We start from the raw sequence: 15,087 nt of genomic DNA on the forward strand, positions 1-15,087 counted from the left end.
GAAAAAAGACCATTCAAACAGGAGATAAAAAACACCCTGGCCAACCCTGAGATTGTCCTCATGTTTTAGATAAGAGCTTTCATGACCTTGACTGTCTCAGCAAGGACAAAATAAACATTAAAAGGTTTTCTTTTTTCTTTTTTCTTTTTTTTACAAAAGCATTCATGGACATTAAACAAGTATACCCTAAAAAAATCCACAAAGTGTAAGACAAGGAGACTTTTAAGAAGATACATACATGAACATTTGCTAATCTGAATATTTGCGTTTGTTTGGGGTATGTTCACGCAATACCTGCATACAATGGGAGCGTCTCTGCGCTGTTAATTCGGGGATTAGGGCAGTTCTCTCAACGATGTCTCAACAAAAATCACTTGATTTGCACCGGTGGGTTTTGATCAGATCCGAGTTCGCATCCATTTATTGCAGAGTTTGCTTTTAGCTGTCGGCCATCGAAACTCTGGTTGACTTTCAATAACCGGCTTTTATTAAGATCTTGGATGTCATCGTCGCAGGTGAACAAGTGCCAAAGGGACACGATCTCACCTGAGCGCATTCCTGAGAGGGCGTACAGACGTCAACGCTGTAAATATTCACATTTATTAGGGAGATGAAGACACATCTTAATGCCTGTATAGGGATTTGATCAGATCACTTCCCAAAATGATCAGCAATTACCAAGGTGCTTCGGGCAGTTTGGATATCTCTACCACAGAGGAGAACACACACAGCTTATCAGCAAAGTAATTTCAAATAGACGAAAAAAAATGTTTTAAAGAACGAATGGTTTCTAATTCTTTAAACATACCTGATGTGCAACCTGAGCGCTGCAAATTAACAAGTCATTCTACGTGTCCTTGTTGTTCACATTACAGTACTGCCAGGTGATTGAAGCCAATTCTGATAAAGTCCTATGATTTTTGGGGGAAGAATAACCAAATATAGTTATATTATATCGAGCTGTGATCAGATCTTAGACTCCGACAGACTGACTCAGAGGATTTTCCAAATTATAATCTCTGTTGACGCAGACTCTAGGCGTCATTCCCGTAAATGCAAACACTAAATGATACATAATTTGTATTTTGGGTACCTGGTGAGTAAACAAGGGCTCACAGTGATTACCTCCCAATTCCAAAATACGCTCTAAAATGCTGCCGGATCTCTAGGCTGTTCAATATGCATTTCGATTCGATGAGATCTATTCAAAGACAAACAATGTTTGAAAAAAAGGCATGGTCGCTGCCTGGTGCCATTTTTTTAAAATCAGGAGCTCGTTTGTTTGTACAAACTTAAATTCTCTCTTTCTCTCTGTCTCTGCGTCTCTCCCTCTCTCTCCTTTCATGCTGTTGCTAGGGAAGCAGGGCGTATGCGCTCCCTGGCCGCGGCTGAAGGGCACAGGAAAAAAGCAAGAATAAGGCGAAACTACGTGGTTTTCTTCGCGCATGTTTGCAATGTTTGACTCTAAACCCCCTCTTGTACACATTTTATGACTGAAATTCGAGAATTATTAAGTGCAAAATGCCACATTTCGTCGCTTTTTCCTCATTGCCTTATATGGCAGGGCAGAGATATATCGTGCCTGTATTTAATAGGCTGGCCGCTGCCGCTCTGCTTAGAGGCTTTAACCCTTGTGGTGCTGAATTATTCTTGGAGCAAGACAAGCATCGGGTTTTTAGCTTTTGCTATTTCTCTTTTAACTCAATTTATGCTATATACACAATCAAATTGGGCGTTTTTGTTTAGAATTATGCGTGCGGATGGCATTTTTCGCACGTAAATAGCCATTCGAGGCAAATACGCGTGTTTTCTCTCATGTTTCCAATTAGGTGCCCATAAATCCCGTGACTTAATACAGATGACATTTACAGGACATAGTACATACTCACTGGAGATGTGGTTTATGCTTTTGGATTTAAATTGTCAAGATGCAGATAGACCTCCTGACAACCGATAACAGACTGTAGTGCTGGTTTTAGAGGAACAATCTGAGAGCTGTGGCACCATTATAAAGTTGCCACAGGTAGGCTTAGGGCTGCACAGCAACCCTCTGCTGTGTGTCAAATTAATGGCAGTCGAGCCCAGAGGACATGGCACTGGTTTGACGACCAGAAGGAGTGTGACCTATATTTGTAGGGCGCTGTCAGCAGATGGAAGTGTAAGCCTCTCTCTGCACATGTACAACTGCTGCTTTAAGGGGATCGAAAATTGAAAAGGGAACTTGTTATTCATTAGGGCCTCAGTTCAGGGAAAAACCAGATTTGGTGAAACATTGCAATCACTTGCAAGGACTAGATGTGTTTATGTGTTGTTATACAACTGTCCTGATAAAACAGTTTTTCTGGTCGAGGTTTGGAGGTGGTTGACAAAATATGTTTTGTCAACCACCTCGGGGCCAGTTTACTGCTTCGAAAATGCCTTATGCAGTTATTACAAAGCAGTTGTGTGAATATTAATAATGGTATTTTGTATCTGTTGAAAATGCATCTTCTATTTATCAACATCCACACGACATAATTGAATAAAACTTTTTTTTCTCAAGTGAGTACATGAGCTGTTGGAAGAGGTGTTCAGGAGACTTGCTATCGACAAACATTAAAGCTGCTCAAGTGGATATTATTTGTTTGTGCTGTAACAGTAAGGTAGTGATATATTTGAATTTCCAGATATCCCTCCTGCAGTCCAATACGCACGAGATCAACCCCAACCTCTGTGCAAGGTCTCCCTCTCCCCCTCCCCCTCCTGACGTCATGCTCCGAGCTGGAGCTATTGCACGAAAAGAGCTGCTCGCAGCCGCACTGTGAATATCTGTATGCTCATTGCCAAGACTGTGGAGTGTGCAAAGGAGGGAGAGAGAGAGAGCGAGTTAGGAGGAGAGGTGGAGGGAATACAGTCTGATTTGGATACAACTGGAAAACTACCAAGCGCGCACAGCACGCACCGAGCGGAAGGCACATCGACTTTGCCTAGCCAACATTTCACCTACTCCCCCCGGCCCCTGCGATCGGATTCAGCCGAGAATGGAGCTCCCTGCCGCCGGAGAGCATGTCTTTGCGGTGGAGGGCATCGAAAAGAAGCGCATCCGCAAGGTAACAGAGCATGTTTGCAAAACGCGCTCAGAACGCTGAGATATTTTGCGTCTGACATGAGCCTAACCAAAAATGTTCTTCTCCACCATCACAGGGCAAGATCGAGTACCTGGTCAAGTGGAGAGGCTGGTCTCCAAAGTAAGTCTGAATGCAACATTTTCTCCAATTGCAATGGGAAAATGCACCTTTTTGCGACAAAATATAGTGTTGTTACTTAAAAATGGCATTCATCAAGGGCGTGCGCGCACAGTGTGTGTGTGTGTGTGTGTGTGTGTGTGTGTGTGTGTGTGTGTGTGTGTGTGTGTGTGTGTGTGTGTGTGTGTGTGTGTGTGTGTGTGTGTGTACAAACTGGGAGAGCGCGCTCGGTATGTGTTTCAGTGTATCCGCGGATGCCTTCACTAATTTATGCGAGGGAAGGGGGTAGGCACAGCCATGTAATCCCGTTTTAATTATTTCTGCTCTGCCAGCGAATTTACGAGACAGTGGTGTTAAAATGGCCGACTGTATGTTGGTACTGGAGCAGCGTTTAGATAGCACATTTAGACAATTTATTTTTGACATTTTGGATGTGCAGTTGCACGTCCTCAAGGGTGATTCGGTGAAGCGAAAACAAATTGCAACATTTTAAATCAAAGTGCAGAGAAATCTACAACAACACAATATTTGATGTCAAACTGGAGGCCTGCCTTACCTGTGCATTCTACACAGTAATGGTAAATGTGTGTGTGTGTGTGTGTGTGTGTGTGTGTGTGTGTGTGTGTGTGTGTGTGTGTGTGTGTGTGTGTGTGTGTGTGTGTGTGTGTGTGTGTGTGTGAGACGGACTGAGGCTAAGGTCTGTGTGACAGTTAGAAAAAGGAAGTCTGCACGTGACAGCTCTATGACAGTTGCTCTCTCCTCTCTGCAGATACAACACATGGGAACCAGAGGAAAACATTCTGGACCCTCGTCTCCTCGTTGCGTTTCAACACAGGTGAGAGAGGTGGACTTCGGACCAGGCCGCGCAGCCTCCAGTTCAGCCATGACCATATATGGGCATGGGAGGAGGGGCGCTCCAGTAACTCTTGCACTGATCCCCCTTCTCCTCCTCCCCTCTCCTCCTCCTGCCCACAGGAGGTCTCCTGGGGAATAGGCTGAGGAGGTGGTAGTGGGATATCCTAAATCATACTTAATGGGAGGATCGGAAATATGCATGGATTAAGACGTAAATTGCAACAAATTATGATATTATTACGTGATTCTGCGTCAGGAATCAGAGAGCTCTATGCATGCCATGACCCATTTTTACAGAGAAAACTGAAGTAGTTGCCTTTTCATTTGCCAGAAGGTGCATGCAAATTTGAAAAACAATCCTTCCCATGTGGATTTGATTATTCTGGTTTTATCAGTTTGCAACTGGAGTTTGAGCGGGACAGGTGTTGAATTAGCAGCTGCACTCCAGAGCTGTTTTCATTCAGGGTGGTGGACACAAGAGCTGCAGTTTGTTTTGTTTTCATTTGAGGAGGCTGCTGCCTGATGGGATTCTCATCACTATACTAGTCTGAGATATGCTATCAGGCTGAGCTGTGCTTTACTTCTGCAGGCTTATTTCATACAGTCTTTTCCACCCCAAGAGAAACCCTATTGAAAGCACTAGCTTTGATGCTTCCGATGCAACGGCTGCCTTTATTTTGACATTTAATGTTGTGGAAACAGAATATCTCTCCTTGGATGTATACATAGTCAACCTGCTTTCAATAGGTCAAGAGGCTTAATAGATGCCTGTAAGATAATCAGAAACACATCAATGCCAATCTCAGAGGTTGAGATGTTAATGAATACAAATGCAGCTGTCATTTTAGCCCTGTGGCGCGTGCACAACCACATCTTGTATGGGTTGTTGCACCCATGAGGCCTGTGAGATACACTCTCCCTCAGTAGGCCACCAGGCCGCTTATGGGACTGGGAAAGACACGATGGTTTAAGAAAGGAATTATTATTTCTAAAAAGGCTAATTTACATGCAGTGCTCTCCAGCGTTTCCAGTGTACCATTCTCAAATCCCCCCCTGTGGCCTGGCTGTGTGTGTGTGTGTGTGTGTGTGTGTGTGTGTGTGTGTGTGTGTGTGTGTGTGTGTGTGTGTGTGTGTGTGTGTGTGTGTGTGTGTGTGTGTGTGTGTGTGTGTGTGTGTGTGTGTGTGTGTGTGTGTGTGTGTGTGTGTGTCTGGCTCTGTGCTGATGGTCATGGAGTGCTGCCTCTGCACCGTGTGTGTGGATTCCTCTTTGCTCCCAGAGGATGGGGGAGGGGAGGGGATCCGACAAGGGAGGCTGTAATTGCCAAATCTTCTGTGAATAGGGGTCACCCCGTTGGACGATGTTTGAAATCGCACACATTATAGCATTAAAATGTAGACTGTTTATTGTGGCAACTTTCTGGCAGCTCTAATGGTTTGAACATCTGTAGCAAGAGGCCAACAATAGACTGGATTAACGCATGCCTGGTGAAGCCCGTGTGCAGTCGGCCTTCACAAGCCAATGATGAGTCAAGGTTTATACCGGGGAGCAATATTTCAGAGACAACTCAAGTGCTTGGTCTAGTCAGTACAACAATAAATACATCCCTCTCCCCTCCCCTTATAAAAACAGCTCCAAGAGATGTTTGTTATTAGTTGGATATTCATCACCCTATATTTTCAGGGTGTAGGCGTTGTGTTGCACAAGGCTGGTGGTTTGCGTGTTTTCAACAGCAGCATGTATCTCAGAAGTACTCTACCATGTTGTATGTATCCCATTCCATCCCTCATGACCCTAATTAGAGATTGAATGTAGAAGGAAGGGCATGCTGCAGGAGGGAGGATATTTGAAAGACAAGGGGAGATTTTCCCTGCCGTTGCCTTAATTGAATTTCTCTTGGATAATGAGAATATAGAATGGGCCGATTACCATGGAGAGCTATGCAAATAAGGACCATAATGCTTTGCAGCGGGTCACATGTGGGTATTCATTAGTCCTCCAAATCTAAATTCCACTTTTGACCTTGAATAGGTAGAAGAAAATGAACAAACTCGAAAATGTTGAACCTGTCATTATGTTTGTGGTGTAATTAGATTTTTAATGCAGAAAGGTGAAACCGTGTCAGTCAAATGAGATGTGGTATATAGAAGGTAAACATGGTGCAGGGAAATTTAATTATCTTTTGTTTTCACAGAGAGAGGCAGGAGCAGCTGATGGGTTACCGCAAACGGGGGCCAAAACCAAAACATCTTTTACTCCAGGTAATTATCTTCTTCATCATCACAAACGTGATTGTTTGCCATGTCCTGCTTTTCTAAACCTTTCTGTATGTTTCATTCTTTAAGGGGCCAAAAGGGGGGAAGGGGCCAGTCAGGTGTTTTAGAGCCGTAGCCATTATGGCTGCGGTTATTAATAGAGTTTGGAGAGAGATAGAGTAAAAGCAAAGCAAGGATAGGGTCCTCCAGCTGGTTATGTCTGCACACTCATCATGAAACAGGGTTTGTGGCCTGAGGTTACGTAAGCGTTGCTTGAGTGCACTCATTTTATCTGCATGTTCATTATTTCTTTATGCTAAATAGCTTTTCATGCAAAACACAAGGATATTTTTTTGCACAACATTCATCTGTTTTGAGAGAATGTTTTCTTTCATTTTCCTGTTTGGAAAACATAAAAATAAATGGCTGAAAGAAGCACCAGTGTCGTGCATTGACTATCTTAGCTCGGACCTTTACAGCACTGCTTTCTGAGCCAAATGTGATTATATATTTTGAGAGACTCAGAGCTGATTGCTATGCAGTGTCACTCCTTAAGAGGCATACCACTCTGCCAGAGTCACACGTGGCCAGAAATCCGGGCTAAAGCGTGACATGTCTGGTGGCACTTCTGTGACCCGAGGTCACAGCCAAAGCGTCTTGAGCGTTCCGCTGCAGTTCCCCTCTGACGGCCCGAAGGGTCAGTCTGTACAGGAGAGGGGGAGGGGACAAGATGGTGGGAGGGATGTCGTAAGCTTAGCAATGACCTAAAAGTTTATTTATATTTCCAATAGGCTTCATCATCCTGTACACTTTCATTTGAATTTCAGCATGCAGATTTGCATATTTTAGCTGTTGTAAGAGCCACTTAACCCCAACTACATAGACCTTTCCTATAAAAATCAAGTTGCTTTTAATAAGCTGAGACAAATGTGTAACATTAAACCCTGCGTTTCAAACTTGTGGTTTGAAAGTAGTGAGCAAATCCCAGGCAGGGAGGGTATAATGTATTTAGGCAAGTAGTTGTATTATTATAAATGACTGTATTATAAAAAAATGAATTTACTATACCTAACTCAGGCCACCTAAATTGATCTATAATGTTTTGTTTTTTATCCCCCAAATTTCCTATTATACCCTTTTTTTTAATCAAATGGTTACTTTAGGGGAACCACAAATTCCTGTCGTTTTTTCTTGGGTTTTATTCATATGGTTGATCATATTCTTGTCTTGACAACAACATTTAAGATGTTAAACTAGGTTTTTGTCCCTCTTTTTTTTTTTAAAGGTACCGTCATTTGCCAGGCGATCCTGTATCCCTGCAGGTTTCCAGGAATCATCTCAAGACGCCGAGGTTAGCCTCAAATCCGATCCCATCCCGGCACAGCGTCCACAGGCTCAGCAATACCAGCTCAACAGCAAGAAGCACCATCAGTACCAGCCCAGCAGCCAGGATATCCCCACCGACCAGCCAATCAACGGCAAGAAGAAATTCATCTACCAGCTCAACAGCAAGAAGCACCACCACTATGAACCTGACCCCAACATGTACGAGGCACAGGCTTCCAGGCTCAAAGAGGTGGTCAAAGTTCAGGAACCGGCCAGTAAACCAGCAAATCCTGGCTGGAACTTACCGCTGGCCTTGCAGCAGAAATGGATTCGAGACAAAGACACAGGCTGCTTGAGCAAAGTCAAAGAGCTGGCAGTGGAGGTGAGGAAACCCGCTGTTAAAGACGCTGAGAGCGAACATGCCCTTAAACCCAATCCTAAAGACGCCACGCTGCCTAGCTCTGTGAGCAGCAAAATGAAGATAATCAAGAACAAAAACAAGAATGGACGTATTGTTATTGTCATGAGCAAATATATGGACGGCAACAAGGTTAACGGAGCAAAGGGTAAACACGGGGAATCGTCGAGCGAAGTGAAACTCCAAAACGCCAAACCGTCAGGAAACAATCCAGCACGCACAACCAAAATAGTGGAGCACCCCGAGAACGGGATCCCCAAAGAGCTCTGCAATGGCAGCTCCCTCCCTGCTGCAGAGCATCCCATAAAGTGTTCCCCAAAGGACAGACATTTCTCCAAACCTTCTCCAAGCACAGCAGAGGAATACAACACTGAAGTGGCTCGAGGTCAGGCCGATTTACCGGAAGATCTGCCTCTTCAGTTGACCGCTAGCTCACCACTGACGTCCTGGTCTGTTGACTCCAACATCCCGACCCCTACATCCATTGAGACTATCAGGATCCCTTCTTTTCCTAACGACCGCAAGCGAAAGCTATCAGATCCTGTTGAGGACAGGAGTGTCTCCAAAACGTACCTGACTTCCAGAAGCTTCAGCGTGCCCTGCACTGTTGTCACACCACCTCAGGACAAACCTATGGACCTCCACTTTAGCGGCCCACGCCACAGCAGCACATGTACATTTGAGGTTGTGGACAGCCAAGAGGAGCCTATGGATCTCAGCTGCCCAAAGACTAAGAAGCAGGTGGAGCTGGAAATCCATCCGGAGCCTGAACCTGCTGTCATAAACACACCTCCTGTGGTACAAGAAACACAGAAATCCACAGAGAAATCTAAAGAAGCACCCGTTAAAAAGATCTCCCCTTTTATGGGAAATATCATAATCACTGACATTACAACAAACAGTCTCACCGTCACCTTCAAGGAATATGTTTCTTTTTAAGAAACCGTAAATGGGACTCAATGATGGATCATGTGAATATGTACATATGTAAAAACATCTAAATTTTGTATATGTGAAAATTTATAATTTATCATTCAAATTAAATATGTTTCTTATAATGTTTTATACTGTAACTCCTCTGTGACGTCGTAGTCAAGAAAGTGCCCTCGAGGATTTGAGCGAATGCATTCAGGTGGATGTGTTCCACTTTAAAAAATATACTGTTTATTTGTCATATCGAGCTAAATGGGATACTTTTGCTGTCGTTTCATACCTGTACCAAACTTATAACCTCAGATGTATGAAGGTTTTAACACATTTTGTATGAATAATATCACTTATTTTGGTCCTGATAGAAGGTAGAGGATGTTGTTGAGTATATAGAGATCAAAGATCAAGTTGAAAGCACTTAATTACATTTTCATATGTTGGTTTGTGTCATTACAAGTGAAGAAACCTCTGCTCTCTTTAAGTCTTATTTTACTTTTTACTGCTGACAAGTACCCTCAAACTGGCAATTGGCATACTTTTGACATGTTTTGTTTGTGGCTTGTTTGAGAAAACATGACTGGCCATGACTTGACATTCAAATTTAAACAGCAGGTGTGTCTGAATACAGTGTAAACACACACACCACTGTGTAAACAACTTTTTAGTAATGCCCCGGTATATACTTCTTTTGCCAGGTTTTGTCCTGCCATTTAGATGCAACAAAGCTGTCGGTGATGTTGCTGTTGCTACCCAATCTATTACTTTGTTGCACATGTCACCTTTAGCGAACATGTATGGAATCAAATGTGACATCTCAAACATTAAGAAAAGTGTGTCATTTATCAAACTTGAGTCTTTGCCGTTAAACTGACGTATCAATTCTTATCTTAAATAGATTTTGTTTACTTACCTTTCTGTTGATCTCACAGTGATGCAGTTACTTCGAAAATGCATATGCTAGTCTCAATAGGAGTATTCTAATGTCACACAGATTAGTGATATTCATCTAATTTTGCTTTTGAAGCTCATATTATCTTAATAAAACACATTACACTATTTAAATTACAAAAAGCTACCAGGGTCATTGATGAGTATGTTACACGGAATACATGTGAGTTGTGAGGCGGCCAATGAGTGCCAGCTGTTTTGATTATGCTGCTGAAAATTCAAATGTCAAAGCTGTTGGATGTAACCTACATTTGAGTCGAAATTGCCTTCTTCGCACGTTTAATGCAGAACAGTACGAATGCTAAAATGTTAACATAAAAAATGAAGCATATTTAATAACATTTAATTTGTTAACAAAACAACTACAAAGATGCTCTGCATCAGAAGTTACAAGTGATTCCACTGAACTTTCAAAAGATATTTTGCATCTATTTGCTACTTTTATATCTTTGACTTTATTTTGATCATTCTTTCTGGCACTTAAAATCAGACTGATTGATATGAAGTATGTTCTACCAAAAGTTGGTTGAGATATTGCTGTTGGCACAACTTTTTGGACGGTATGTTTCACAATAAAGAAAAAGAAATTACCTGATTTGTTGTTGCATTGATATTTGGTTCATGTGTTGATAAATTGAACCCACTAAAATAACTTTTTTCTAGTGCTCTAGTGAAAGACTTATGTATCCGTTGTTATGAAGTCCTTTTGCTCATACTGACAAAGAATGGAACAATAAACACTAGAAATGTGGTTGTGAACCATGAACAGAAAAACAGATTGTGTTGCGTAATCACAAACGATCCTGCACAAAGGGTCCTCTATTGCATAACTGCACCAGCAGCTCGTATTATTAAAACTTTACCCATGCATTATTTTTCTACTGCAGCTCGACCCCGAGCAGGAATGTAAACACACAACATAGAGGAAGTCTGTTATGTAATTCTTAGATTCTATCAAGAAGAAAGGCGTCATGGAGGGCAAGTATTCAGCCATCACATGGTTTATAAGCTTGAGTGCCTTCCAGCACAATGTGACAGTTATAGGCGTCAATTATGGCATTTAAATATAAAGTGTCTGCAAAAGGCTTCGTGGCATTTCCAGAACATTGTGTAACTTGTTTTAAAGGGCTATGTTGACTCGTAAAAGGCCGCGCCACAATGACACAGCCCTTCTCACTACATTATTATCATACAGTAAAATTTAGAGGCAAGTTCAGACTCATAAAGACACATTCACAAATGCAAAGTTTTAGAAACAAGCTTCATTACATCGCCAAATGCTGCCTCAGTCTGGTTTTTGAATATTGTATTATGTTAATATTTCTGATCATAGGGTGTCAAATGAAATTAATCTCTTAGTTACTCTGTCTCAGGTTTCTTACATTTTTCCCTGTTAAAGGTTTATATTCTGGCTCGGCAGGGGAGTTTTCCCAATCTAACGAGAAGGTGTCCTACACATTTTTGACTATAGTGTATAAATAAAACTGACTTGACTTGACTCAAGGAGGATCACCAAAAGGACTGTGGCCAGCACTCTGATCTGAATTTGTAAACTGATTTTTTTGTTGTTGATAATCTGGAATCTCAAGCTTGTAAAGAGACTAACCCTTGAATGTTTTGAGTGATAAAAGGCCTAGGAATGTATGAATGTGTGTTTGTGTGTGTGTGTGTGTGTGTGTGTGTGTGTGTGTGTGTGTGTGTGTGTGTGTGTGTGTGTGTGTGTGTGTGTGTGTGTGTGTGTGTGTGTGTGTGTGTGTGTGTGTGTGTGTGTGTGTGTTCTTTAGTTTAGTCATGGGGGTTTCCCATCAAAGAATGTGACATAAACAGTGCAACCTAACAGAAACATGGGTCGCAAAAGTTATTTCTGTATCCATTCCTTTAATCTGATTAAAATAAATGAAGGATACCTCAATTTTACATTATTTCCACCTATTTACAGAATAAATAAACATTCCCTCAGAACTCTTGTGTGGTTTTGATTTTGTTGCCAGGTCATTTGTCACAGAGACTTTCTCTAGTTATCTGGCGTCACATTAAGCCAGTGTCAGAAAATTATTTTCAAAACTTAAAGGCTAACTGGAATGCTAACCCAACTCAACACATGTATATGCCATAGGGATCTCATAGATTAAGAAGTGTGTGTCAAGAATTTAGTTAATTTGTATATTTGTCCCAAACTCATTCATACCATTTTCATCTAACTATCTGATCTCGTGTTGGAACAGAATAACCAGCAAGAGGCGATTTAAGGGTTAATTTACTAATTTTACAAACAAATGGCCGGGTTCCCTCTCTATAAATGAATCTTTGAATTGCTTAATAAATAATGTGTTCGTTGTATTTGTTGTGTGAACTTAGGAGTCTGAAAAGGACAAAAATATGACAACTAATCGATAACTCCAAACAGGCCCACAGGGGACTGTCTATGAATGGCAACCAAAGACACGCATGACAGAGCACATTTCTCAATTGCGAAACTCCGTCTATATCAGTTGATATGAGCAACGTTGAAATGTCATGAACACACACAGCTCTCATGTTTGTCTCTGTGTAAATGCTCTCTGTAGGCCTTTCATGGCTTTGGAGCATGCGAGTCAGTCATGCATCCGTACTGAAACATCGTTGAGCAGGGGAACATATTTATAGACCAAGGGTGATGTTTCACATTCCCCCTTTATCATCGTGCCCACCAGCAGCCTGCACAGTGTCGGTTTCATCCCCGCACAGTGCACCGTCACAGGATCATGTCAGCAAAAGGATCGTTTGGATAATTTAAAGCTCAGTGTGCAACCCGGAGGAGGCCTATGCTCACTAGCCTACATTTAATAGATGTAGATACATGGTTTTTATTGTTTGAAATGCGAAAGTGCTTCAAGTCATTTTGGAATTCATTTGTTGACTTCTTGGGTTTTATTTTTAAATACATAAAACAATCGAGATGACCTCAGTGGATCTTTCATTTTTCATCTAGAACGTATATGTTGAACACGAATAGAGGCAACCTAAAATAGTTATAGTGTGAGAAATGAGAGCTGGAGCTGTGGTGTGGTGCAGCATATCAGGCTGTTCTAAAGGATGCTCTCTAATTCAAAGCATGCGCTGAAATATGGCTTCACAGTTTCTCGCTTGTGGTTTGTATGTGTGAGCCACCTTCAGAAGAAAATGTCGCCCGGTAAAGTAGGACAGAGAACAGCGAGCTGTGTGCAGCAGTTGCCCAGAAACCAGAGAGCCAATAATGTTCTCACAGAGCCAGCAGTGTTTATTCATGTACGGCTGTCGCCATTGCGGCTCCCGCAGACTCACTTTTCATCGACTCGCAGCCAAATATGGAGGCTGCCTGCTCTCTGCGTGCACCAGCCGCTTTCTCTCTGAACACAAACGGTGCAGAGCCATTATAGTACCGACAGGAAATGTCGGTCTACAGGCAGTGACTATCAAAATGGTGGTTCATATTTCGACGGCAGCCACAACGCATCTTTTGTCCACGGCGCACCGCCTTTGTCTCCTCCATTGCGGGGAGAATTTAAACAGATAGCAGCAAATATATTACGCAGTATCTTTAACTTGATCGAGAATGAAGACGGGTGGACGACAGACCGCCTCCCTGCTTATGTTGCGATTACCTTTACACATCTGCAGGAAATGATCCCACATCTAATTAACCTGAAATATAATTAAGACAAATTAAAACACATGTATTTCTTTTTAAATTTGCGTCATCAAGGGTACATTTGAAGGATTTTATAGTTTTAACAACATGAGGATTATCACAGATCAAGAATATATGTAGAGAAATGCATTTGTAGACTGTGTTTTCTAAGTATTGTTTATTTGTGTGGCAAATGTGTGTGAATTGTCTATTAATATTTATTTCATAAAGTCACCTTTGAGTTGTATTCACTATGGGGAAGCTGCCACATCTTTTACAATCGCCACATTGGCAGAATATTGTGTTCTCCATCAGTGGAAAATTCTGGCCCATAGCATCAACAAAAAAACACGTTGGTGGTTGATACCAGATACAATTCTGCCCTTATTTATTCATTACATGTGTACAATCTCACAGGACTGCTCATACTGCACAATCTGCACGATTGTTGCTATTCCTTTTAAATTGACTGACTGGAAAAAAGGGAAGACCACCGTTATAGAAACCTGAAAATTAAATAATACAGTATTGTGCTAATGTTTCTTTTTGCTTAGCGCATTTTCAATTGTATAATTATCTGTGTTATCTATTAGACTTTCCGTTCAGCATTGGAATGATAATGCCGAGGACCTGAAGGCTTTAGCAGTTAGAAGGACTGCAAGATTATTAAACGTAAATGTTTATCTTGGGAACATTTTTGTTTTGAGTGAAATTTGTTAGTAGATTTTTATCAACATTTTTTTTAATTTAGAATGACTAGCTGACCAATAATGAGAATTGCAACTGAGGCCTTAGAAGATTAAGGTGCAACTTGGCACTTTATTCCGTTTATACAATGTGTTTTTATTTATGTGATTATTACTTAAAGTTACGATTTTCTTCACCATCAATTTAGTCAATTCAAAATTTACCACAAAATACTCATAATCATAATAATAATATGCTACTGATTGAAGATAAAGAAACGTTTTATGTTCAATTAAGCTAAAAACAAGAAGTAAAAAACACAATATCAGAAATGAATAAAAACAATAATAATATTAATAGTATTAATCATTTTGATAACAGTGATAATGGCAATTATTATTAATATAATAATATAAACAATGAAACGAATGTGCACCAGTATTTCAATTATATTAAAACAAATGATTTTTATTTTTTTTAAGTTGTATTTGGATGCAAAAAAACCTAAAACTTCACTTATTTTACTCTGGGTTAATATTTCATTTAAATGTTGCCAAACTTTGTAGGAAAAATAACTTTTAGAGTCCAGTTTGCAAAATATATTTACACAATCCTTGTGCTTTTCAAGAGTCAACACTCATCCAGGAATTATTCAAATGTCCTTCAGTCACTCTAAAATACATTTATATAAATTATGACTGTGAATATTCTGCATGTTTTTGACTGAAGCAACGATATTAATGCAGTCGTTATGGACCATATTTGCTTTCATCTAATTTGGTTGTGATGAAATAATT

The 15,087-nt window shown here is 41.0% G+C and overlaps 1 protein-coding gene across 1 annotated transcript; it reads left to right on the forward strand.

The window, feature by feature from the left end:
• The first annotated feature begins 2,757 nt into the window (after positions 1–2,757).
• cbx4 (chromobox homolog 4 (Pc class homolog, Drosophila)) lies at positions 2,758–10,544 on the forward strand. Its single transcript, XM_063904669.1, has 5 exons — positions 2,758–3,089; positions 3,184–3,227; positions 3,994–4,059; positions 6,272–6,338; positions 7,618–10,544. The coding sequence occupies exons 1-5, from the start codon at positions 3,021–3,023 to the stop codon at positions 9,013–9,015; spliced, it is 1,644 nt and encodes a 547-aa protein (XP_063760739.1). The 5' UTR covers positions 2,758–3,020; the 3' UTR covers positions 9,016–10,544.
• Positions 10,545–15,087: the final 4,543 nt, after the last annotated feature.

Source organism: Eleginops maclovinus, chromosome 16, assembly GCF_036324505.1.
Source record: "Eleginops maclovinus isolate JMC-PN-2008 ecotype Puerto Natales chromosome 16, JC_Emac_rtc_rv5, whole genome shotgun sequence".
Lineage (NCBI taxonomy): Eukaryota > Metazoa > Chordata > Actinopteri > Perciformes > Eleginopidae > Eleginops > Eleginops maclovinus.

Excerpts from the sequence above, each read along its gene's own strand:
- cbx4 (XM_063904669.1), top strand. The coding sequence starts at position 3,021 with ATGGAGCTCCCTGCCGCCGGAGAGCATGTCTTTGCGGTGGAGGGCATC. Across the intron at positions 3,090-3,183 it reads AAAAGAAGCGCATCCGCAAG|GGCAAGATCGAGTACCTGGT; the intron begins GTAACAGAGCAT and ends CCACCATCACAG. Across the intron at positions 6,339-7,617 it reads CAAAACATCTTTTACTCCAG|GTACCGTCATTTGCCAGGCG; the intron begins GTAATTATCTTC and ends TTTTTTTTAAAG.